The sequence below is a fragment of the Mugil cephalus genome, chromosome 13 (assembly GCF_022458985.1).
Source record: "Mugil cephalus isolate CIBA_MC_2020 chromosome 13, CIBA_Mcephalus_1.1, whole genome shotgun sequence".
NCBI classification, from domain to species: Eukaryota; Metazoa; Chordata; class Actinopteri; order Mugiliformes; family Mugilidae; genus Mugil; species Mugil cephalus.
The window spans coordinates 12,690,593-12,713,423 of NC_061782.1; the positions used below are offsets into that span (position 1 = coordinate 12,690,593).

Below are 22,831 nucleotides of genomic sequence, written 5' to 3' on the forward strand. Positions count from 1 at the left end.
CAGTGGTAATGCGCCTATTAGTGACTTTCAATCCTTTTGTAAAAATATCTGACATCAGACATTTTTAATGCAGAAAAAGAGGATTCAGACTAATTAAAGAACAATGAGTTAGCACTGCTTGAACTAAATGCTCCATTTAATGGGCTTTCATCAGATCATATGATGCAATTGTGGCTGTTAAACTATTGTGCTACTGAATTTGAAAGTACTTTAAATCTAAATTAAAGAAAGTTCATAATAACACCGTTATTTTTAAGTTTCTTTATTCTCAAATGAAAAAAATAAATAATCTTATATGCCCAATAATTTTGTTGGAATAGAATTTTGCTTAATTTTTATTTAATTTATGCAACTGGAAAGTTGTCAGATAATGCAATAAACTCATTTACTCAATATCCCCATATACAAACCTTTTCTTTGGCATAGTTCCCAAAGGCACAGCTGTTGTCCGGGAATCCCCAGCTGAAGAAGCAGCCCATCTGAGGGGACAGGAGGAGCCGGTTTCTCTCCAGGACCAGGACCTCTTTCTCCAGGCACAGAATCTGACCGACCGGGCCTCTCTGCAGCTCTGCAGCAAGGTGGAGAGCAGTGATCGGAGGGTTATTAAAAAATAAAAATAAAAAGCGTCAGTCAGACCTTATGCACACAAAAGGGGTGACCTCATTCTGCATTTATGTTCCCGCATAAACCTGCCCGGCCAAATAAAGATAATGACTCTTCAGAAAACATCACATTAAAGAGTTTGGCAGCTCTGTAAACTTATAAAGAATTTCATTAAACTGACCACAGAAAACTGGGCAATTAAAATGGTTATTCCCAGGTTACAATAAGGAAGCTGAGCCTTAGTCCTAGGAGGACACCTGCATCCTGGACAGTATAAAGGTTTAAATATCCGAGTTTATACGAGGGCGAGGCAGTGAGAGGGAGAGGCTGTAATTGCACCTGTAATTGACCTATTCATGCAGGAACAGGCAAAAATCATTACATCCCATTGCCAGTTCTGCTTCTAAAATCCCCAGAAAGAAGTTCTGTCTGCATTAGTCTTAGCCTTCTTCCTCCTATTCATCTCTATCTGCTTATTGATCAGATCAGACACTCTAAGATTTAATATGAAATGTAATATGCAGGAATCTCTCCCTGAGCATTCGCAGATTCATCTCCTCTCCCTCAGTGGGCCTGTAGGGATATTCAGATTATTAAGTAGGGCTCAGCGGAAGAGTCATCTCCATATTGTAGCTCTAACAGATAGCTCCTTCTACCCCTCTGTAGTGTAAATTAAACTATGGACATTTTCACTCCGCTTCAACCATTCCCTTGAGACCTGGGTACAAAATGTGTATAATAATTGACATCAAATGCTATAAAATAAAACAAAAGAGCAACAACGCAAAATAGTAGGTGACTATAATTAATTACATTTAGTTTAGTCAGCAGAAAATATTAATCGTTATTCAGTCGTTTGGAAATATATATCTCACTTACAAGGCTACATTATATTAAGGTTTTATTCTATTTTACTTTAGAGGAATAGTCTGAACAACTGAGCTGTGAGTTCACTAAATGTGAAGCTATGGCCTGCAGCCAATTAGCAGGATCTGTCTAATGAAAGGAAAAAAAAATCATTGAGACCACTGCCAAAATTAGCTCAATTCCATGTTATACGTGATTAGTTCCAGTAAACCAGTTTTAGGGGAGGTGCACAATTTCAGTTTATAAAACTCTATATTTATGAAAAGAGCTGACAATGGTTTATATCTTTTCATTTAACCCCAAAATGAAAAACATTTACCATCAACATATCTTAAACACTGTCTGAGCTTCTTTTTATACTATAGCTGTACCTCTGAATGGCTGTGCAGTAGACTTCAGTTTATCCAGTCTGAAAAAAAATGGAGTCGGGTGGGATGGCGGTGACCCTTCTTTCTTAGAGCCACTGCGAGGCGGATGGGGCTTGGTGAAGAGCTATAGTGAAGACATCGAAAATTCACCCAAGAGTGATTATTTATTAAAAACAATGAGATGCTCCTACATGCAAGAATCAGCTATTTGCACGATCTTTTTACCTGTTTGGGAACCTGCCCAAAGTTGCTGACATATCCCAAGATCGTGCTCTTGATGACAGGGTCCTTAGCATGCTGTCGGCTACTCTGGGCGTAGAAGTAAGGGTGGAACGTGTTCACACTTTCCACGGCAGCCGGACCTTGTTGTCGGAATCCAAAAATAAGGTCGATCCACAGGTGGATGTGGGAGTTCACGTATTCGCTTTCCAGGGCCTAACACGAAACAAGCAGGAAGTTGTTCCACAAACTAAACCCAACAAGTCAAGTAATGCGGCAAAATTCCTCAACGCGGTATGTGCAGCACATGTTGTTATTATAGTCGGCCCAAAACCATTAGTCACGCTGTTAATATGAGAGTTTAGAGTACACAAAACTTCTCTGAGACCGCACGGCCTATCAAATTATTCAGGTAGTACAGGATATCTTCCAAAAGTCAATTTAGAAGTCTAGAACAGCAGGAAGGTGAACAGCTGTGTTATGAGCCCATCCCCACGTTAGAATTAAAGAAAGATTTGGGTAGAATTAGCCAGAGATTGGTTTTGAAGAGTTAATGAGGAAAAGTGGGCATTATGACCAGCTATATATCCTAGTACCAAATCTTAATAAACCCATCCCAGAAGAACAGAAACCTGAAAACAGTATAACAAGGATATATTGTCCTCAGTTAATTTGACCGTGGAAGAAAAAAAACAATCTTCTGAAGTCACTAATTTTATGAGAATGGTAGACAATATGAGTGGTTCAGTAGATTACAGAGTGATAACCATCACAGATGCCCCAGGAGTGGGAAAGGGGAGGGTCACACTGAAGAAATCAGACTAACAGTGAGAAAGGGGAGAAATATACAATAACCCCACAGAGGAAAAGAGAAGAAAGAGCTGAGAATAGAGAGAATATTCAACTCATAAACAACAGAAAAAAATGGCATTATGAAAAAGAGAAAGTCTGTTAAATGGGCTTGTTGTTCTTCAGTGTCTGTCATCTCAGCATCAGATACAAGCCTTTTCATGCATTTATTGATAAGGAAAACAAATGTTCATTATATTTGGAAACAGTTAGTACCAAATGAATGTAACTGAACCAAACTCCGTGAGACAAACACGGCCTTCAGAAAGAACCTGATGAATAAGACACTCACTGTGGTAAAGAGAATGAACGTGAACTAATGGCAGTCAACACTACTGCAGTGAGATGTGTACACTGGATGTTTGTTTGGAAATACAAAGACAGTGCATCTTCTGTATGCATACATGCATCTGCAAGTATTGACAAACATTATTAAGCCTTATGGGAAAAGGCGGTGAATGTGACAAACCGAGGCGGCCAATTGGAACAGACTTGATCGGGTTCAGGAGTCACTGACCTCTCGATGGACTCTAATGAACTCCTGGGGGTCACCTTTCGCCCACGGAGGCAGCTCGACATCTCCCAGAGCAGTACCATCCTCCATACGTCCTGCAAAGACACATATGCAGAGCGACATGAGTTCGAAGAAGAGGAGGAGGAGGGACAAGTGGAGTACGAACAAAAGGAAGAGCAAGGTCAATGGTTTATGAAGGGGGAATTTCACATATACCTAAAAAAAATAAAACTGCTAGTAAATATATTTGTATTAAAAACAACAATACATGATATAGGTTTTTATTTGCAATTCTACTGTAACAGCAGTAGCTAATATAATTAGCATACACACACCTCCATTAACACCCAACAAACACACAAACAAACCGTAATGTTTCAGTGTGCGATATGCTCCCTAATTACCATGAACATGGGCACATTTATGCAGCAAGGTAACCTCAACTTCAATCAGACGCAACTGTTCATGAATTAAAAAGTGGTTCCTCTTAATTAAGCAAATTAGCTCATTAATTAAACCAGGTTCAAATTAATTACCAAAGAATTTAAAACAACATGGTCGTCTATATATTCTCCACACTGTACACTGGATCAGTTTGAATTTATTTATGCGGAAAGGTGCTCCAGTGTCTAATCAGATGGCAACATGACGAGTTAATGAAGGATATCCTCATGTACCGTGGTGGCGGGATACAAAAATATCTGACAGTATAGTGTATATCGGAGACTAAATTTTAATCTTGCAGAAACAGGTAGGCTGGTAGGTGAGAGCAGCAGAAAGGGTGGAGAAGTTTGAAAGTACTGAGAGGCAGGTTGACACCAATCATTTCCTTTGAGCACATAAATAAGACATTTGCATGTACACGGCAAATATCTTTACAGGAAATACATACTCCCAGTCATTAATTTAGGGCAGGGGTCTCAACTCTTTTAAGGCCAAGGACCCCCAAGTTGATGGAGAGATTAAGTAGGGACCCTCTACCTATTATATGTGTTCTATATTAAATTTGGCCTACTGCTTTTTATGAATATGCATTACTATTATTATTGTTTTGCATTAATATTAAGGTATCCCTTATCCCTATTAAAATATGTTAGATTCATGTTAAAAAAAAAAAAAGAAGAAAAAGAAAAGAAAAAAGTCCAATCAACCAAAGATTTTGCAACCCCCCTGCAGTACCTTTGCAGACCCCCTAGGGGTTGCGGATCCCCCTGTTGAAGACCTATGATTTAGGCGATTTAAAAAGAGTTGTGTGTCTGACCCAGCTGGATGTGGTTGGAGTTGAGCAGGAAGTCGGGCAGATAGAAGAACTCTGGGATCAGCTCTCTGACGTCTCCCATGTTGTCTTTGGAAGCAGACTCCCACTCCTTCTTTATGCTGTAGAACATCCTCTCTGGGATATCAAACCCTCCCTGTGGGGAAACCAGACACAACACGGTCAGTCCGCTGGCACACTGTTCAACCAAACTTTGCAACAGGCATATTAATAAAGTAGTCTGCCTGATTCAGTAGAGCAAATCATATTTTATATTCTTCATTGTATTACATAAGCAGGAAATATTTGCAATTATTAGAAGGAAGCTTTTCATCTTTCTGCAAAATTCCATAATCTATGATGGAAATCTCATGAGAATGAATGTAATTTAGAGTAAAACAATTACTTCAATGAATGAAAATAGCATATATAGCGGTAAACTTGGTTAGAGATGTAAATTCAGTTACGGTTATTACTACACACCCGTTATGTGCTTCAGAAGACAAAAAGGCCTCCTACTTCAACAGACTAACATGTTTATTGCTTTATTCCGACTATCAAATATGCATGCCTTTTCATTATAATCAACTGGATGCTGCATTGCAAATTGGTAACATCTGTGGCTATTTGCATTGGCTTCTTTTAGACGCTTTCTGTAATTATTTGCATATATATTAAAATCTCCCTATAATCTGCTTTCATACCCAAAACAGCACTGGAGCATGGTCTGGAGTGCAGAAAATAGCTCACATTAGGCTAATATTATTAGTAAGACTATGTGTGAAAATAAACAAAAATACAAAATTTGAAGAAGAGCTTGTGGAAAACTTACTTGCAGGATTTGACATGCAAGACTGTTTGTCATCATATTTATGTGAACCTGCAAAATCCTTCCCATGATACAGGCTGTAACATGCAACTTGAATTCATGCAGTCACAAGCTTGGTGATGTAGCCGTTAGATATTTACTCAGTCATCCGGTCAGAAACAATTCAGGCCCATTTAAGGAAGAATTTAATTTAAAACCAACTTCATAATTTTAAGGATTTTGTTACATTTCCTGGCGTTCACAGCCTCACCTGCAGTGTCTGGAAGGTGTGTGAAAATGGCTCCATCCTGACCAGGAAGGAGGCCACAATGATGGCTGAGGAGTAGTGTGTACAGTAGTGGCATCGGGCTGACAGGTCTGTTACGGAGGGAACCATGTTATAGGGAGAAATAACACTGGAAATGGTACATAATGCACAAAAAATTAACTGAGCAGATACCTTCGCCCTCATTCTCCACTTCTTCATATCTTTGGATGAACATCTGTTTCCTCTTCTCCGTCTGAGCTCCCATCGGCTTGGACAAATCACGGAAAGTCGCAGGACTGGACAGGTCAAGCGTCTTGTCGAGGGGAGGGATTGAATTAAACATGTAGCATTTTACATGAGACATGTTCGAGACATGGGTGTCATGTGTGAGCTTCTACCTCTGACTGATAGTCAGCCAAGACCCAGGGGAAAACTGGATACTGCATCAAGTCATTGTACGTCCTCCCAGCGATGGTGTTCAAATGCATCAGGTACTCGAAGTTACTTATCTCCCCTTTCTGGAAGAGAAGCAAGTAATGCAGAAACACAGCTATGAACAACCTTTAAACTGGATTAGCATTATCACAGTCAGTCACTGGTGTTGTTGAAGGAGGAAGTACTGAATCAGTGAGCACAAACACATCTGACAAAATGAAGTGGATGAAGAGTCGTGTTTATTGCATTACCTGCCATTTAACAAGGGCTGTCTTTTCAACCACAGGAGTCTTTCTAAGGCACAATAAAAGCAAATGCCTTGGATTAGCAACAGAGCCTGATCACTGAACAGAGGTTTTTCTCTCTTCTTCTTTTTTTTTTGCTTGGTTTGTTGCCTAGCAACCACAGTTGAAGCAACACAGCAGAGTTCAAGAAGCAGCAGAGTGGAGGTGAGTGAGTGACTCAGGAAACAGAAATTATGTGTACACAGCTGTAGGAGCAGTTAGGGACCGAGGTGAGCTACAGTATGTAGCATGAAAAATGCGAAGAGACGTGGAGGATGTAGCACACGGTGCCAACTGTAGGTTGAAAGGAAACATGGCTTGAGTTCGAAGTGTAAGTTGTCTGCATCAGAAAACTGAGGCACAGTACTTCCTTGTCCGGTGATGTTTTTATTGCTTTGACATGTGGCTCCGATTTCCATAACAGAGGTTCATGATTACTAGTCAAACAGGAACAACACCATTCTGTCAAATTACTTGAAGATTTCCTGCCGCGTAGTTAAGACAAACAACAATTCATTATCTGACTAATGCTAGCTATTTCTTCATTTGGTTAGGAGTGCTGTGTGGTGGTGATCAAATGGACCACAACAAATCTGTGTAAAGTGCAAAGTTCGTTCAATTAAAATACCAAATTGTAATTGCAAATACTTGTTTACAATTAACATGTGATTATTAAACAAAACATCTAAACGACAATGTTAGTGAACATTTCATTAACATTGTACTCATGGAACGGCTCTCTAAACATGATTAAACTAGGAAAGTGATCAACCGCTCCTGAAATCTCCTTTCCCTCCGTAGAGCAGTAACATGACAATAAAAATCCTGGCGCCAAGCACCACAGTTGCTAAGTAACACTGTTAAACAAGAGGAACTTGACTTTCCCTGCGTGGTGACGGGAGGCAAGGCAAAGGTTGATACAAACACAAACTGCGCATTCCTGATCTTTCCTCTCAACACCAGAGAAGGAAACGCCAGGTTTTAGTAGTACAACTCATGCTGACCGAACTGTAAATTAGCTTTAAGGTGTTTTATGTTTTTTAAGTGTAGTATTTCTTGTGTTTTTAAACAGGGGTGAGAGGCTTCGAGATGAGAGGCTGGTTCAGAGGAGCTAAAGCTGTTGTCATGTTTCTAAAACTGAGGAAATCACTCGATTATTGATCAGCCCAGGAATAAAGACGATAAAATATGGTGAGTACACATCATTTAAAGTAAATACGTTGGATTATTTTGAGAAGGAAACAATAGGATACACAACCTAAAAAATATAGAGGCAATATTAAGTGTATCCAATTTCTAACACCAATAACTCCTGACCAAATTATTTTGTAAAACTACACTAAATCAATCATTGCATTTGGCCCAGAATGTGTTATCTAATTGCAGGCAATAATTTCATGCAATAGTTTTCTATAGGAGGTTATAATGGAACAAGCACCAGTGGATAACCTCTCTCATCCTGAGGATGATGAATGAGGCGAGAGAGGGCCTTGGGGTGTAACACAGACACAAACAGACACACACCTTGCTCTTTTAGACAGGGAGGGGAGAAGAGCGAAGCCCTCATTACACTCTCAACACTCCCCAACTATCATTTATCAAAGTCCTGATTTGACTCTTTGTGCACACACACACACACACACACACACACACATACTGTAGTACAGTACATCCATGTCTGTCAACACACTTGCACGTGGATATCCGACACACACACACACACACACACACACACACACACACACACACCTTTCTCGCCGGAAAAGAGCCAAACAACTCAATCAGTTAAATGGTGAGGGAGAATCAGCACTCATTTGTTGTTGCTGTATTACCCAGTGTCGCCTCTCTCCTTTTGTTCCTCAGCATTAGCCTTAATTAGAGAGTCGTGCTCTTAAATACCCCCATGGGCAACACGGGGTGAGCACGCACTAGTGCAGACACAACACCACGACACACATACTCACCGAGACACACACACGCTGCTCAAGCTCTCATTCCTCAGAGAGTACGCTTTCCCCGCTGCCTCGGGCCATACATAAGCCTTTGTATCTGAATAAATCACATCAGCCTTACACGCACATATTTACACATAAAGATACACACAACACATCTATTTGCTATGATGCTGTGCGCTGGTGGAGATTAGATAAATTATTGTAAAATCAGCCTCTTGGGGAAACTGTCACAAAAGTGGAGGCTGAGCTGAAACCTTAAACTGAACTGTTCCTCACTTCTCTGTGTGTTGTAGAACCATGCCCAAAGGAAAGGGAAAGGGAGCCAAAGGGACAAAGGTGACCCTCAAGACTGCCAAGAAGGCAATACGGATGACCCCCGATGGACGACACAGGCTGACCCTTAGCAACATGGGTATAACCATCTTCCCAAAGTGTCTCCTCAAACTCACCAACATAGACGAGTTAGACCTCAGCCGCAACCAGATACAGAAACTCCCCGACAACATCGGGAACTTTCAGTCACTCAGATGGCTGGATCTCCATAGCAACAAGATAGAGTCTGTGCCCGAGTCCATCGGCAACCTGGTGGGACTGACCCACCTCAACCTCTCCAACAACCGCCTTACCTCCATGGGCTTACCCTCCACACTGGGTTCCCTCACCAGCCTGAAGACTCTGAATCTTGGGATGAACCAGCTGGATGCCCTGCCTCACACTATGGCGACCTTACATAGCCTCCAAGAGTTAGGTCTGTTCGATAACCTCTTCATCACGTTACCAGAGTTTGTGAAAGTGCTGCGCAGCCATAGTAAGGTGAATGTGAAACGTAATCCCATATGGTATGCCCAAGGGGATGGTCAGAGCAAGTCAGAGCTAGAGGAAGATCTGTACCTGGTCCATGAGAGCAGCCTGTGTAAGACATGCCTTAAGAGATGCAAAGCGCAGAAGGATAGGGTTATAAAAGGAGGAGGAGGAGGAAGAAGAGGAGGTGATGGTATATTTGAGGAGAAAAGGATAAGAACTTATCCTGGACTGATGGCACCACACTCAGTGGCAACAGTCAATCAGGATGTATGGAGGATACGAGAAACGGGGGACTACAAGAAAATCAAATGACCAAACAGTGGCTGATATGGAAATAAAAATGTTGGAATGGATGTAATTTTAAAGCAGCCAAACAAAGAGTAAAATACATGTACGAGTGATACGTTGCACAGCTGCTGTTTATGCAATTCACTGATAAAATAAAAACTCTCCAGATATTGTTGGTTGACTGTTACACACTGATGACACTTACTTTGCATTAGCGATGACCTCAGCAACCCCTCTGCCTTTTAATGCTGGCACGACAGTGGTCAACCTGCAGGAAGAAGAAGAGCATAGGGATCAGAATTGGGATGATAAAAACAATATATAAATATATAAAAAATGTAAATATGGTACCTTTTATATGCAGAGACATGATCTTTGTTCAGAAATACCAGGAAGGTTGAGTGTCCATTTTTCATGAAAATCTCCATGGCATTGTCCTTAGAGCAAGTGAAAGGCAAAGAAGCTTTTTAGCAACTCAAATGCAAAGATATTTATTTACAGTACAGACTCCTTTACCAGTCAGATCTCATTTAAATTTGGATGCATCTTGATCCTGAGCACAATCACAAATCAGATTTGCGATGCAATTTTTTTTGGTTCTTCCATCTCCATTAACTAATTCTGCATGACCCTTAAAGGGACTAATTTTATCATCAAATCTTGTTAGATCCCAACTAATTCCTGCATAGACACAATACAAATACAAGATGCATGCTAATTCTGAGTATCTGGGGGAGCGTTTGGTTGTCTGACCTCTAAAAGGAAACGCATGAACCGAGCCTCCTTGATATCCTCGTAGAGAGAGCGTCTGCATCTGGCGGGTGGCAGCTCTTTACTCAGCATGGTGGAAATAAAGGAATCTCTCACACTGGCAGAGAGGAACATGATAATGATGATGAAAAACGGAACAATATCTGAGCAGCATTACAAGCTTTACTGTAACTGCAAACAACCTGCTGGGATGGTGTTTCCTGCAGCAAACATCACCGTTAGGACCGAGAGTGAATCCTTCGCAGAACAGCAGGCTCTCCTTCCCAAACAGCAGCAAACCCTCTGTGACTCTGAGGCCGCTCACCATCACTACACACATCTTGGCCTTTACCTACAGACAGAGAGGAAAGAAAAGGAGATACATTAAGCCCCATGCAAGAGGTGCAATTCACATTTCTCTCTCAGGACATGACATGGCAGCAACACAGGCACTTCAGGCTTTACTTGATTGATCATTTTAATCACATATTTTAATCATTATTAAAAAGACACAGTTGAACACTTCATTATCAGAGCTGATTGATGGGGATGGGAAGGCCCGGCCCCTTTTTGCAGCAGTGTGTGTTCCATGCGGCGGTAAAGTGAACCCACATGCTGCTATCAGCGGCGGCTGTAGCTAATGCTAACTGCATTGTGATAATGCGTGGCTAATTCTATTGTTTCCCCTCATTTCACAACGAGTGTGTGCACCTGGCTGTCTCCCTGCGCTGGCCTCCCTCGCAGGCCCTCTGGGACACAGCGCCCAAAAACCATATGGGGCCCCAACATACCCGCAGGCCCCCCACAATTTATACTAATCAAATCAGACTCCCGACCGCCAGACACGGAGTCACACACTTGGTGGAAGAGGAGACGCCGCCTGGCCATTATTAGGAGAATTAATCACTGCCACACACACAATAGGAAACCTGATAAGTGATCAGAACCCTCTCGTCTGAATGCGCACACACACACAGGGACGTGCTGTGATGGATAATATGACGTGAACATGTTTAAGAAGAGTCAAGGTTGATCATGGTCAGATATTATGACGATTTACATCCTTGATTACAGAGCGGCTTCAGGGCAAAAGTCGCTAACAGTGAGTAAACTTTAATAAAAAAAAAAATGTTCTATTTATTATTATCAAAGATAAAATACACAAAAACCAACTTGTTTTCTTATCTCCTTATTGTGCTGTGGACAGATATGCGTTATCAGTCTGAGGGCGATTTAGCTGATGATGGGAAGAAGGAGAGAAAAGGAGGACTTTTATTGACTGAGAGCCTAATGTCAGACCATTGATTTCTCCCCACACACATTATTGTCATAATCACACTATTGGCGCTGGCAAGCTAATTATGAGTGGGTCTCCCTTTGTGTGCTGCTGCATGAGTGTGTGTGCTGGCCCGTGAGTGTGTGTGCATTTTTCAGAGCTAATGACTGTGTTCATTTGACAGGAAGCTCAGCAGGACTCATGCACTGAACTGCTGCAAGACAACAGGACACACTTGCGCACATCACACACTTACTAAGCGGATGTAAGACAGCCTGCATCACCTCCTACTGTTTTTATTAATACTTCTGTCAGAAACATTAAAAGCCGCGGCTGGTTGCCGGAGCGATGAGAGTCCCTGTCAACATGTGCACTGGTTTTTAACTCACTGTAAGAATGAGAAGAGCTGTGCTGGGCCTCAACATTAAAACATTAAACTAATGAGGAAAGATGAAATTCTGATAGCAGCGCTGGGCTACTGGAATCCCTTAGTCTACATCAGATAATTATGACTGTGAATATTAGTGGGGTGGGAAGGAGCCGTGTTTGTATTTGGGAATGCTGTATTCGGGGCAGCACGCTAGCGCAGCCTCCTGTCCCACAGTACCTCCTCTCCAGGGTGCAGCTCCTGCAGGATGACGCGTATGTCGGGGCAGTCTTGTGTGTGGGAGCAGGGTTCAGGGGCGGAGGATTCGGGAAGACCCTCAGCGACAGCAGGCGTCTCATTCAGAATCGGGAAGAAAGTCAGACGGTCACAAGACTGCCCTTCATCGTCTTCATCTTCCTTAGCCTCTGCGCCAACTTCACACAAGATCTTGGGCTCTGTCACGAATTAAAAAAAAAATATATAAAAAATGTTACTGCTGAGAAACCAACAACCAAATTTGGATTAACGTCAATTAAAAAAAATATTATAAATGAAAATCTTTACCCGTTTCATCATCCGTTTTATTTTTGTTTTCTTCAGGAATACCAGACCTTAAACCGAGACACATTGTACCTAGCACCTGTTTGAAATACACAAAAGGTTAAGACTGTGTGTAATACAAAGCTCTGAAATAAACAGAGGCTGCATTAAAATAAAAAGCTAAAAAGCTCTACCCGTTTGGATCGTCTCAGAGCCTTTCTGCGGATGCGTGATCTGGTGCGGTTGGGTCCTTCTGCGGCGTCTTGCACCCAGTCTCGGCTCAACACCACCCCTGGGCCGGGGCCGAACACAGCTCTCTCCCTCAGCAGCTCGGCCTCCACACGCAGCCACATGGCGCTCACACTTTCCCACTCGCTAGCTCGTAACTGCAATGCAGAAACAAGCCGAGACAAAGATTCACATTACTACAAATCAAATTATGTCTCTTAAGCGCAGTTTACTTTCGCATATTTATGTGAAAATGTCTGTCGCACCTGTAAATTGTTTGTCTGCATGTTCTCAAACATGCTGTGGCCCCTCTGTCGATGTGACTCCATGTAGGACAGAAACTCCTGCGAACAGACAAGAGTAACCTGATGGGTGCAAATGAAAAGCGGGGCAGCACAATCGCTCTTCCCTCAGCTCGTATTGTACACACAACAGACATCACGTTCCAGAAATTGTATATGCATAATGGTATTGTTGTTTCCTCATGCAATTACAATGCATTCATACAATTACATCTGTTCTAAATTGCATTCACTGGGCAAAATAAGCTAGTGGCTACAGTCTTACAATAACCCTGTCTGGAAATGTAATCATTTGTTGGTGTGATCAAATTAACATAAACATTAATATCACTGAGCCACACCAGAGTCGAGGACAAGGTAAGTGTGTGTCTACCCCTTTATTGTATGTAAGTCGGTGTTTATGCGTCGATTAAAAGAGGAAAGAAATTAAAAAACTGAAAAACCCAAAACCGAGCTGTGTTGAGACTGCAGGATGCTCGTGTTGAGCAGACACACTGGGATCATATTCTGACTGTTAACTGCTTCATTAAGCCCATCATCACAGCAGTGCTCGCTGAGAGACTAGTGAAACAACATGTGTCCATCTTCACAGCTGACCCAGGAAAGCCATTTAACTGACTGAATGAACATGCACTAACTCTTTATATCGAGTCTTATTTACACATGGCAATTTTACGTTTTGCACTATAAACTCACGCCTGGAATAATTGATTTCAAGAGCAGTAAAAAGAAATCTGCTGCTTGTGCATTACAAAAGACGCCAAGACATTTGAGATGAGAATAAATCCATGCGTAAAAGTTGACGTCAAACTTTGACAAGCCGCTTCCGAGGGAATGGAAACGGTTTTTCTAAGTGACTGGCTGCCTACCCAAATGAGAAGTTGTGCAGAAAAAGAAATAAAGCGGTAATTCGAGCGGAGATTATAGAAATATTACAGACAGAAAAGAGAGTAATAATGAAGTTTGCAAACCAGAGCCGTGTTGAGACAGATAAACAGCATGTTGGCGTCATCATTTCCTAATTTCATTCCTTCATTTGGACAAACATAAGTAATATATAGCATTAATTACCCTATTTAGCAGATAGGAACCTCATTGGCTTTTTAAATGCTGCATTAAATACATAACTCATCTCTTCCCTCTGCAATTAACATCAGAACATCACACTCATTTCCATTTTAATGACTTCCCAACAATACGCCACCTTTGATGATAAGGCAACATAATGTCAACTTCATTCTGAGCTGGCAGTGAATGTGTAATGAACTTAACGTGATCATTAGTGCTGTTAATTATCTTTCTAATATGAGGACACAGATATGATTATGGAAACTGCATTCGCTGATGAAATAAATCTCTGAAAGGATTGCACTGAAGCTTGACTGAGGACACAGTCTGCCTATCAGTCTCTACATTCTCATTCATTACCTACAGCCGGCTTTAAAACTCTACTCTGGATCCATAGTAATGCAAAATATGCGCTACATTACTATGGATCCAGCGAAAACTGAAAACAGTCCCACTCATGACTCATGACTTGCCAAAGAAAGGCCATAAGTTGATGATCCGGTAATTAATTAATGACTCTTCACGAGGATGGATGGAAAAATGACCATAACTGAGTATTTAAATATCTTTTTTTTTTTTTTTCGAATGTTGCAACCTCTTCAAAGTGCAATGTTGCAACACAACGCAGAAAGAATATCCCTCCCTCTTCTTCTTCTCTGCCTCTCAGATGGAAAAACAATTCATCACCCTCTCTGATAGCCTGTCAGAGACTGATATGATAAAGAATAACATCAAATGAATAATGTTTTCATCAGATTGGTACCACTATAATTGCCAACCCGATTTCTGTGGGCAAGGGACGTGCACAAACAAGAACACACACACACACTTTGCGGGTGTGAGACAGACACACAGACGCGGTAATTTCATGCCTGTGTGCCTGAGTAATATGTCCCTGCTCCCTGCTCCAGATGGCTCAACGTCTTAAGCGTTGTGGGGGAACTAATGATGTGGGCCACGTGTTTCGGGGGGAAAAACAACAATAAACGCGTCTTTAACCTTCAGCAGCAAACAGTGTGTTGTAGTGAGTGTTCCCATGGATAAGCCTAACAGATATCAATTACAATGCCCACTCAGGGGCAATCAGCTGTGATAATCCAAATCTATTTAAAGAAATAATCAAACACCCCCACAGGGCTGGACGGCCCAGAGCACAAGCACAGTGGTGACTTTGGGATGAGTGTTTGGCACAGAGCTCTGGGACACCTGAGAGAAGGTAACTCCATGCACACTTCTCAAAGGGGACAGTTTTGTCTCGTGCAGAAGAACAAATAAAATAATGGAGGAATGTTTTGGATTTACCTCCACGGTTACCGAGTGTTGGTCTGGTTTGCCCAAAGCTGCACGAAGAACGCTGCTGATCATATCAAACTTCTTCTGAGAGCTGCTGGCCACCTTCCTCTTCTGACAGTCTGAGGAGATGGTGCGAAGACAAAATTATAAGATAACACCGCTCACATTCAAACATATTCTCAAACTGCAGTTATTAGCATAGCTACCTGTGTGTAGCAGCCAGGCTTTGTGCGCCATCTCCTCCCATAGAGGACTGACGCTAGTCATGCTAGCAGGCCCCGCCTCAGCTTTGTGGCACACTGAGATCTCCATCTTACAGTTTTCTTCAAGCATATGCTGTCTCTCTAGCAGGACCTTTGACCAGCAGGCCTCTGCTAGGGACACAAGCTGTCTTTCCTCTGGAACACACATCCACACATTTATTGGGACATGCAACGACCCAGCAAACCCCTGCAGACTTGATAAATGTAAATAAACTCCCACATGCGAGGCCCCGTACCTGTCGTGATGTCCGCTCCATTGGCGAGAAATGATGAATGTCTGGTTTTGGCAGGCAGCAGACCGGGCGACGTTTGCTTGGTCACACATCCAAAACCTTCAGGGTAGCTATTTAAAAAAAAAACAAAAAAAAAAACAGTGTGATTGTGTTAATCACCACTAAATCCATATTTGTGCGCATCTGCGAGCGAGTTTTGGTTTCGCCATTACCTGCCAGACCGTATCAGTAACAGACAGTGCAGGAGGCAAGTAATGAAGTTCACATTTGCATTGTAAGTTGCCATGGCAACGTCCCATCGTTTCATGAAGGTTTGTAATGCCCTAATGACCGCTTCTTTTTCTTCTTGGGAATGTCGCGGTTGAGACAAGAAATAAAGCAGGACTTTGTTGGTGCAGGAGTACAGGGAAGACAACGTCTTCTCTTTCTGACTTTGTCCTTTCTCCAGAGCCTAGAAGTATGAAACAAATGTATTTATTAACAGTTAGAGCAAAAAATAAATGAAATTATTAATTGACAGATTTTACAGTTTCACTTTCCATATTCTACCGATTTATAAAGAATGCCTAAATTACCAATTTACTTAATTCGCAGGTTTATTTAATACAAATATTCAAATTTTTATTGAAAACTCCTTTTTCTTTTCCAGGTGTTGTTATGCATTTGTCTCACCACCACAATCTGATCTGCGAAGAAATTGAGCAAACTCTCAGAGTCTCCCAGGAACGTTCCACCGTACAGTTTGTGCAGCACATTTTCACTGAAAAGCACCACATTCTCCATCAACGTCACCATCTGTCCTTCAGGCGTTTGATCCTTTGAGTCTGCAATTTAAAACAAAAACAAGTGAATTCAGATGATTTGTTTTTGCAAAGAAGTGTTCAGCTCCGTTTAAAATTTTACCTTGTGAGATGAGATGGGTGCAGCTGTCGTCTTCATAGTTGAGCATGTGGATGATGTTCATAACCAACTCCAGCAGCTCTGTCTGGAAACTCTGCTTCTGCTCCAGTGATGCACCATCAGGGGAAAACTGCAAAATTTAAGCATTTTAGTTCAGTTATCAAAATAATAATTATAATTTAAAAAACAGATGTACATATTATAAATGTGCTTTTTTTTGTTTGTTTGTTTTATGCCTGATAGTGAGCAGAATGCTACGCCTAAAGCGTGTGTGCGTGCATGTAAGTTTATCCTGAGTAGGTGAAAACACTTGGCCTCTTGGTGTTTTCTCCCTCCTAGTGGTGAATGATTTCATCAGCAGTACCCGATACTGCCTGGTTTAGTAACTGAGCATAGAGTGGCACCTTCTGGGGAAATCAGAGTTTTGCACTATCATAGTGAACTGAAGTATTTTTCAGTGGAAATGCATTTTGCCGCTAATGTTTATGTGTTGTACGCATGTTGACTTTACACTATGAGCTGTGACCTAAATGAATACTGCAAATAGTAGCTTGTGCTTATTTGTGTGAATTCACCTCCAGCAGCAGAATAAAAGGATGCGTGTTGGAGTTAGCAGACACATTAAGAAGACTGTCCATTAGGAGAATACGCATGAAGTCCAACACCGGCTTCCTGCTTGGATGACTCTTGTCCACACCTTCGCTTTTTATGCAAGGCTCCCCGATGCACTGAAAGAATAGAACAAACAAACAAATAAGAACAGATAGACTAAAGAGTTTTATAAAACTAGAGTAACACACAAACCTTTGAAACGTCCCGAGGGTACACAACACCAGCGAGTGCATGTAGGAACGTGGGTGATGCCCACAGTGGATCTCTTGGGCGGAGGTTATGGAGGAGACAAAGGAACTGCATCACACTTGCTGGGAGCTGCACGTCCCATGACACGTCAGAGTCTGACACGTGCTTAGTTGGAGAAACAGGCTGTTTGAACATAAAACAAAGTGTATTAGACATTGAGTTTCCTTAAGAAAGCAATCTAAGCTTTTGACCGTCTTACCTGCGTGATGACAACTTTGACCAAGTCCAGCAGTATCGTGGCAGCTTCTACACAGAGCTGCTGAGCAGGAGAATCTGTTTGGCCGTCGATGAATGACTGAAGCATATCATCCAGATGCACCTAAGTGTGACATAAAATTAGATCACTGCGGCAGAGATTATAAGGAAAACTAAACTGAATGAAAACATGGCCCACCTTTGCCTCTGTTGTGTGACTGATTGTCTTCCCCAGCAGCAGAGCAGCCAGAGCTTCATACACCTGAGGCAGGTGGGTGTGTCTGATCAGCAGCCCTCGCAGGACATCAAAGCCTGGACAGGTGGTGCTGCGGCACTCGTAAGACCAAGAATGAGCTCGAAGGTTGTCTAAAAACAAGACAAGAAAGTAATGACAGATTTAGGACGAAATGCTGAGACACAGCAATATCTTCAGTATCGCATCACAAAATGATGGTCTAAGATATAAATGGTCAAATATACACTGAACAACAATTTAATGTTATTGTATCAGTATTTACATATAATACAAGACCCTCTTTCTCTGGCTTAATCATTAAGATGGATCCAAATAATGACTTCAGAGGCAAAGAGGCAAAACACTGAACTATGAGACTTCATTTTAAAGAAATTATTATGCACCCATGACAGCGAACGGTTCCTCCATGCTCTCTATTAGCGATCCTGGGAGCACCCCATCTCTGAAGCTGCTCTGCTGACTGGGACTCAATAAGAAATGCGTGAGCAGGATGAGACCCAGTTTTAAGGTGGAAGGGTGAAGGTGAGGCTGAAGGAAGAGCAGGAACCAGTCACTGCCCAGGGAATCCAGCACCGTATTTCGCTGGCTATTATGGGAAACAAATAAAAAGACACAACAATTCAGTCAATGTTTCTGTTATGACAATATGTGTGTACATATATAAGAAAATGGGAAACTGTTTTTGTCACGTACTCTGTGGTTAGAAGGCTGTCTGAGCTGAGGATTTCACAAAGCACATGTAGCATCTGATTGCGTTTCCAGATGAGGTTGGCTGGACCACAACTCTGAGCTGGACGAAGAAGAAGATGAGCCTGAGTCAGTACTAGTAACATGTGTCACATAGTAGACATTTATAGCAAAAGTAAATGCATGGGATATGGTAGCATAGTGATATAGTGTACCTAACAAATCCAGCGAAAGATCACCGTCATATATCTCACTGCCTTCAGTCACGTTACCAGATGGAGGGAGTGTGTAGACCAGGAAGAGTCCAAGTCTAATCAGATAAAAAGGACATTATTTGAAACCATTTTGACACATACACGACTACAAATCATTACTGTATTATTCTTTACCGTGCACTGGTTCTAGTGTATACACGTTACTGTGTTTAAGCATGGGGTAGCAACTATAAAAATTCACTACATCCAGTAATTACTGTACAAAGAAAGCAAAAGAATCATTCATAAGGTTGGATACCTAGAATACACCAATTCACTGTTTATAAGGTCAAGACTGGTCATGGGCATTGCTGAACTGCAAACAGCACAAATAATGTACAAGGCCAAAAATAATTAATTACCACCTACGATAATCATTTAAAAATGATAACGCATCGAAGGAAATTTTCATTTTAAAAGAATAAAGAGCTTTTGTGTTTCACAGTGTGGTGTTCAATTACTGGATTGATCACAGATAGACCTGAATCAATGCTCAGACCTGATGAAATTTAAATAAAACATATAATACTCAGTAGATATGTTGATGAAGCAGGAAGCATCACACTAAATTAGGAATTACTGCCTTAACTTGTTGGTTGCTGCTGTTATTGTTCTGTTTTTGTTTATCTTTTGTTATATCACTAAAGTACCGTATGTCAAAGAAACCGGTTTCTTGTAATGTTTTATGTTTTTAAATATGTGAAGCACTTTCGGCTGCTTTTTTGGTAGTAAAAAGTACTGTATAAATAAAGTTTGATTGAGTTTGATTGAAGAAACTGATAGAGAACTGGTTGGACTATATAAGTTTTACTTCCTCCTACTTCTTTTCAAATATATTGCATGCTTCCTTCTTCTATTTTTTTAACTTATCCTTTTCTTTTTAATATATTTGAAATAAATAAGGCTCAAACTTAAATTTTGGGACATTGTATGACAAAAGTACTCCCCAACTTTACCTGCTTATGTCCACCGGGCTGAAGTAAGCCTTAAGTAGGGATGTGACGATGCAAGAAATAATCTTAACTTTCTCAAAGGTCACAGTCAGATCAGAAAATTCAAATAGCAGCTTCGGTAGCAGGCCCATTCTGTGCATGGCCGTTGCATCACTGCTGTCACTGTGGAGGTTACAAAGAGAGAAAAACTAAGAAAGCTATAATATCAATCACAATCTGTTCTCACAGACTGAAAATCTAATCTAGCAATCCATGCACACGATCAGTCTTCTCTTGAGCCTGCAGGACTGATTCTGTTGAACGTTCCCTTGACTATTTCTGTTGTACAATTCCATGATATTGATGACGACCTGTGGCAAATGTTGACAGAACAGCCGATAGAGTCTGTCGCCAAACCTGAACAAGAGGCCGTTTGTTGTGTTACACAACTGGTCGTCATGTGAGTTAATAATAAATTAGATTAGAGCTACGAGATATTTGGTGAGGTTTGGTCTCACGCTGGTAACAGTGGAAATTACTTGGAGGATTTCAGGATTTCAGCAAAGTAGTTGAGAACCGAAAGGTCCAGATGGTCTGATGTGTTCTGCCACACCTGGAGAGAAAAAGAGAGCAAGAGCAAAAGATTTTAACAAGTGGCTTGCTGATTATGTTACAGGGTCAAGAAAAGTTTCACTCTTTTATGGAGCAATTTGGATTCTTACCTCCAGGTCACAAAGCAGAGCTTGAAAAGCAGACGTGTTCTGTAGACAACCAGCTCCAGAGCTCAGCTCCACTGAGCTCCAGAGACACTGTAGCAGCTGAAAGGTTCGGTGGCTCACCAGGCTGCTCTTCATCTTGAGCAGGAAAGCTAGAAGCTACAAGCAGAATGAATCATATTTAAGATCAGAAGACAATTGCGAGGAGGCAGATTTTAATGTCTGTATTATTTAAATTATTTAAAATGACCTTACAGACCTTGTATCCATTGATGCGGTTCATTTCTTGCTGCATGGCAGGGTTGGTCTCGAGCACTGAAAGAAGAACTTTCACAGCCGCATACAAAGAGCCATCGTCCGGCGCCATTGCAACTAGACTGAGAACAACGGCAGGCCCACCGACAAACAGAAAGCCATTGGATGCAGAGCTGGGGTTGAATGTACGCACACCTAGAGGGAAGAGGCCATAATGGGGAGCTCAGCAGATGTGGTTGTAAGTGGCAACTAAACAGCAAAGAAACTTTTTTTAAACAAAATAAAATTATTTACCAAAACGTCCAACCAGCGCTGCTCCTATGGTGCGGGCGGTACCACTCAGGTGCTGGCTGATGTTTCGTGCAAGGAATACAGGGGTGGAGTGATCCCGAGACGCTATCCCCATCTGTAATTAGATACTGCAATTGGTACTGTGTGTCAAAATAACTAACAAATAGGCTCAATTTGGAATAACTGTGCACTTTCCTCTTTGGCAATCAGTCTGCAATCAACTTCATTGTAATCTTCTCTGATTTGTGCAACAGTTGTTAATGTAGAAATTGCTGGGTTGATGCCAAACGAGATCCTCTCCTCAGGAACCAGCCTGAGAGGGACAGACTCGGTGTCTGTATCACGGGCAGAACACGAGAGCAGAGGTGAGACACAGGCAGGTTAATATTTAGATTTTCATGTGACATAAATGTGTTAAAATGCAAAGTATTACAGCACTGTAAAGGCACTGTAACTCTTGGGCAACATGTAATGGCATGTTGCCCAAGAGCTTGTGACTAACCTGTGTTGTGCAGAGCCAGAAAGTTTCCCAGGTACGTGGTGCCCTGGGTGTACATAACACCCACAGCCTCAGGGCTCAAAGCCTCTTCAAAAAGGTAAGAAGGACCCACTCGCCACACTAGAGCAGCATGCTCCTTCCAGGGAGCAGGTGTCCCTATCAGCCCATACACATCAATCACCGCCGTGGGGTCCATGGATACATACTGACCAGGGAACGGCTGAATATACTTCATCTGACAGAAAATGGAGAGGCTATGATCATAAATACATAAATGCTACATTAGGGCTTGAATCAGATCAATCACAAACTCCTCATTCTCTCTCCTTTCGTCATACCTTTCCTGTCCCCACTGCCTTGCCGTTGAAGTAGGCCGAGGTCAGACAGCTCTTCTTCACATCTTTGGCCATGACTACAACCAGGTGGTGCCATTGGCCAGGGACCAGAATGCTGGAGCACCGGAACCTCAGCGATGCAGTCAAAGAAGTGGGAGTGCAAACTTCTGGCTCCATCATATCTGTAGATCAGACATGAAGAAAGACAGTTTCCATAGAAACATTGACTTCAAATGCAACTGATAAGAAACGGCCTGGTGAGAAATAAGAAAAGTCAACAAAAGCGATAAAGTTTATCAGGAGGAAATGCTGACCACAACTTAATGACTCTTACCCAGATATGTAAATGCTTCCTCCTCAGTGGAGATAACCAGACATCCGTCGTAGGCCGAGAAGGAGATTGACAGACAAATGTACTGTTGTTCAGTCCGGGACATGTGGCGGACCACGGACAGTAGACGGATTGGGTGGGAATCACAGGCTGAACTGAATCTGTTGATCTGGAACCAGCAGGAAAACGAGAGACCAGCTGCAGGTGGAAAACCTCTGCAGTCTGAAATACAAAACGGAAGATCGTCAGAGTTATGCACAACTACATGAATATTAAATATTTAGACTTATGACTAACCTCCTCCGATTCCACCTGTGGAGATGGAATCAGCAGCGACTCCTTTTACTGTGGCCAGAGAGGGCAGGAAAAGACAGCTGCAAAACATAGCATGATAAGAAATTAGTGAATTAATAATGTTCTTTATTTTGTTATTATTTAGTCAAAATATGGAATTTAGGTATTTTGCAGCAGGTTTCTAGTGT

The 22,831-nt window shown here is 41.8% G+C and overlaps 2 protein-coding genes across 8 annotated transcripts in view; one reads left to right on the plus strand and one right to left on the minus strand.

Annotated features, from left to right (window-relative positions):
* wdfy4 (WDFY family member 4) overlaps positions 1 to 22,831 on the minus strand; it is a 38,273-nt gene that overhangs the window by 3,765 nt on the left and 11,677 nt on the right. For all 4 annotated transcript variants that reach the window (XM_047603334.1, XM_047603332.1, XM_047603333.1 and 1 more), the window contains 40 exons: positions 22,647 to 22,723; positions 22,353 to 22,571; positions 22,022 to 22,200; positions 21,687 to 21,918; positions 21,380 to 21,519; positions 21,188 to 21,299; positions 20,898 to 21,088; positions 20,645 to 20,797; positions 20,462 to 20,535; positions 19,947 to 20,105; positions 18,952 to 19,046; positions 18,743 to 18,839; positions 18,433 to 18,635; positions 17,993 to 18,159; positions 17,798 to 17,917; positions 17,542 to 17,721; positions 17,313 to 17,465; positions 16,741 to 16,867; positions 16,510 to 16,661; positions 16,050 to 16,288; positions 15,841 to 15,947; positions 15,548 to 15,739; positions 15,351 to 15,460; positions 12,945 to 13,022; positions 12,645 to 12,836; positions 12,475 to 12,550; positions 12,151 to 12,365; positions 10,471 to 10,619; positions 10,271 to 10,385; positions 9,869 to 9,954; positions 9,723 to 9,785; positions 6,438 to 6,480; positions 6,150 to 6,269; positions 5,944 to 6,064; positions 5,755 to 5,861; positions 4,682 to 4,832; positions 3,424 to 3,515; positions 2,064 to 2,273; positions 1,842 to 1,962; positions 411 to 568 (listed from right to left, as the gene is read on the minus strand). In XM_047603334.1, the coding sequence (XP_047459290.1) occupies positions 411 to 568; positions 1,842 to 1,962; positions 2,064 to 2,273; positions 3,424 to 3,515; positions 4,682 to 4,832; positions 5,755 to 5,861; positions 5,944 to 6,064; positions 6,150 to 6,269; positions 6,438 to 6,480; positions 9,723 to 9,785; positions 9,869 to 9,954; positions 10,271 to 10,385; positions 10,471 to 10,619; positions 12,151 to 12,365; positions 12,475 to 12,550; positions 12,645 to 12,836; positions 12,945 to 13,022; positions 15,351 to 15,460; positions 15,548 to 15,739; positions 15,841 to 15,947; positions 16,050 to 16,288; positions 16,510 to 16,661; positions 16,741 to 16,867; positions 17,313 to 17,465; positions 17,542 to 17,721; positions 17,798 to 17,917; positions 17,993 to 18,159; positions 18,433 to 18,635; positions 18,743 to 18,839; positions 18,952 to 19,046; positions 19,947 to 20,105; positions 20,462 to 20,535; positions 20,645 to 20,797; positions 20,898 to 21,088; positions 21,188 to 21,299; positions 21,380 to 21,519; positions 21,687 to 21,918; positions 22,022 to 22,200; positions 22,353 to 22,571; positions 22,647 to 22,723 (5,575 nt within the window). The remainder of the gene's footprint in view (positions 1 to 410; positions 569 to 1,841; positions 1,963 to 2,063; positions 2,274 to 3,423; positions 3,516 to 4,681; positions 4,833 to 5,754; positions 5,862 to 5,943; positions 6,065 to 6,149; positions 6,270 to 6,437; positions 6,481 to 9,722; positions 9,786 to 9,868; positions 9,955 to 10,270; positions 10,386 to 10,470; positions 10,620 to 12,150; positions 12,366 to 12,474; positions 12,551 to 12,644; positions 12,837 to 12,944; positions 13,023 to 15,350; positions 15,461 to 15,547; positions 15,740 to 15,840; positions 15,948 to 16,049; positions 16,289 to 16,509; positions 16,662 to 16,740; positions 16,868 to 17,312; positions 17,466 to 17,541; positions 17,722 to 17,797; positions 17,918 to 17,992; positions 18,160 to 18,432; positions 18,636 to 18,742; positions 18,840 to 18,951; positions 19,047 to 19,946; positions 20,106 to 20,461; positions 20,536 to 20,644; positions 20,798 to 20,897; positions 21,089 to 21,187; positions 21,300 to 21,379; positions 21,520 to 21,686; positions 21,919 to 22,021; positions 22,201 to 22,352; positions 22,572 to 22,646; positions 22,724 to 22,831) is intronic.
* lrrc18a (leucine rich repeat containing 18a) lies at positions 6,585 to 9,704 on the plus strand. 4 transcript variants are annotated; one of them, XM_047603336.1, is made up of 3 exons: positions 6,585 to 6,635; positions 7,543 to 7,661; positions 8,719 to 9,704. In XM_047603336.1, the coding sequence occupies exon 3, from the start codon at positions 8,723 to 8,725 to the stop codon at positions 9,539 to 9,541; it is 819 nt and encodes a 272-aa protein (XP_047459292.1). In that variant the 5' UTR covers positions 6,585 to 6,635; positions 7,543 to 7,661; positions 8,719 to 8,722; the 3' UTR covers positions 9,542 to 9,704. The 4 variants fall into 4 exon arrangements, with proteins under 4 accessions (XP_047459292.1, XP_047459293.1, XP_047459295.1 ...); XM_047603337.1 differs by lacking the exon at positions 6,585 to 6,635 and adding an exon at positions 6,646 to 6,801; XM_047603339.1 differs by lacking the exon at positions 6,585 to 6,635 and adding an exon at positions 7,279 to 7,383.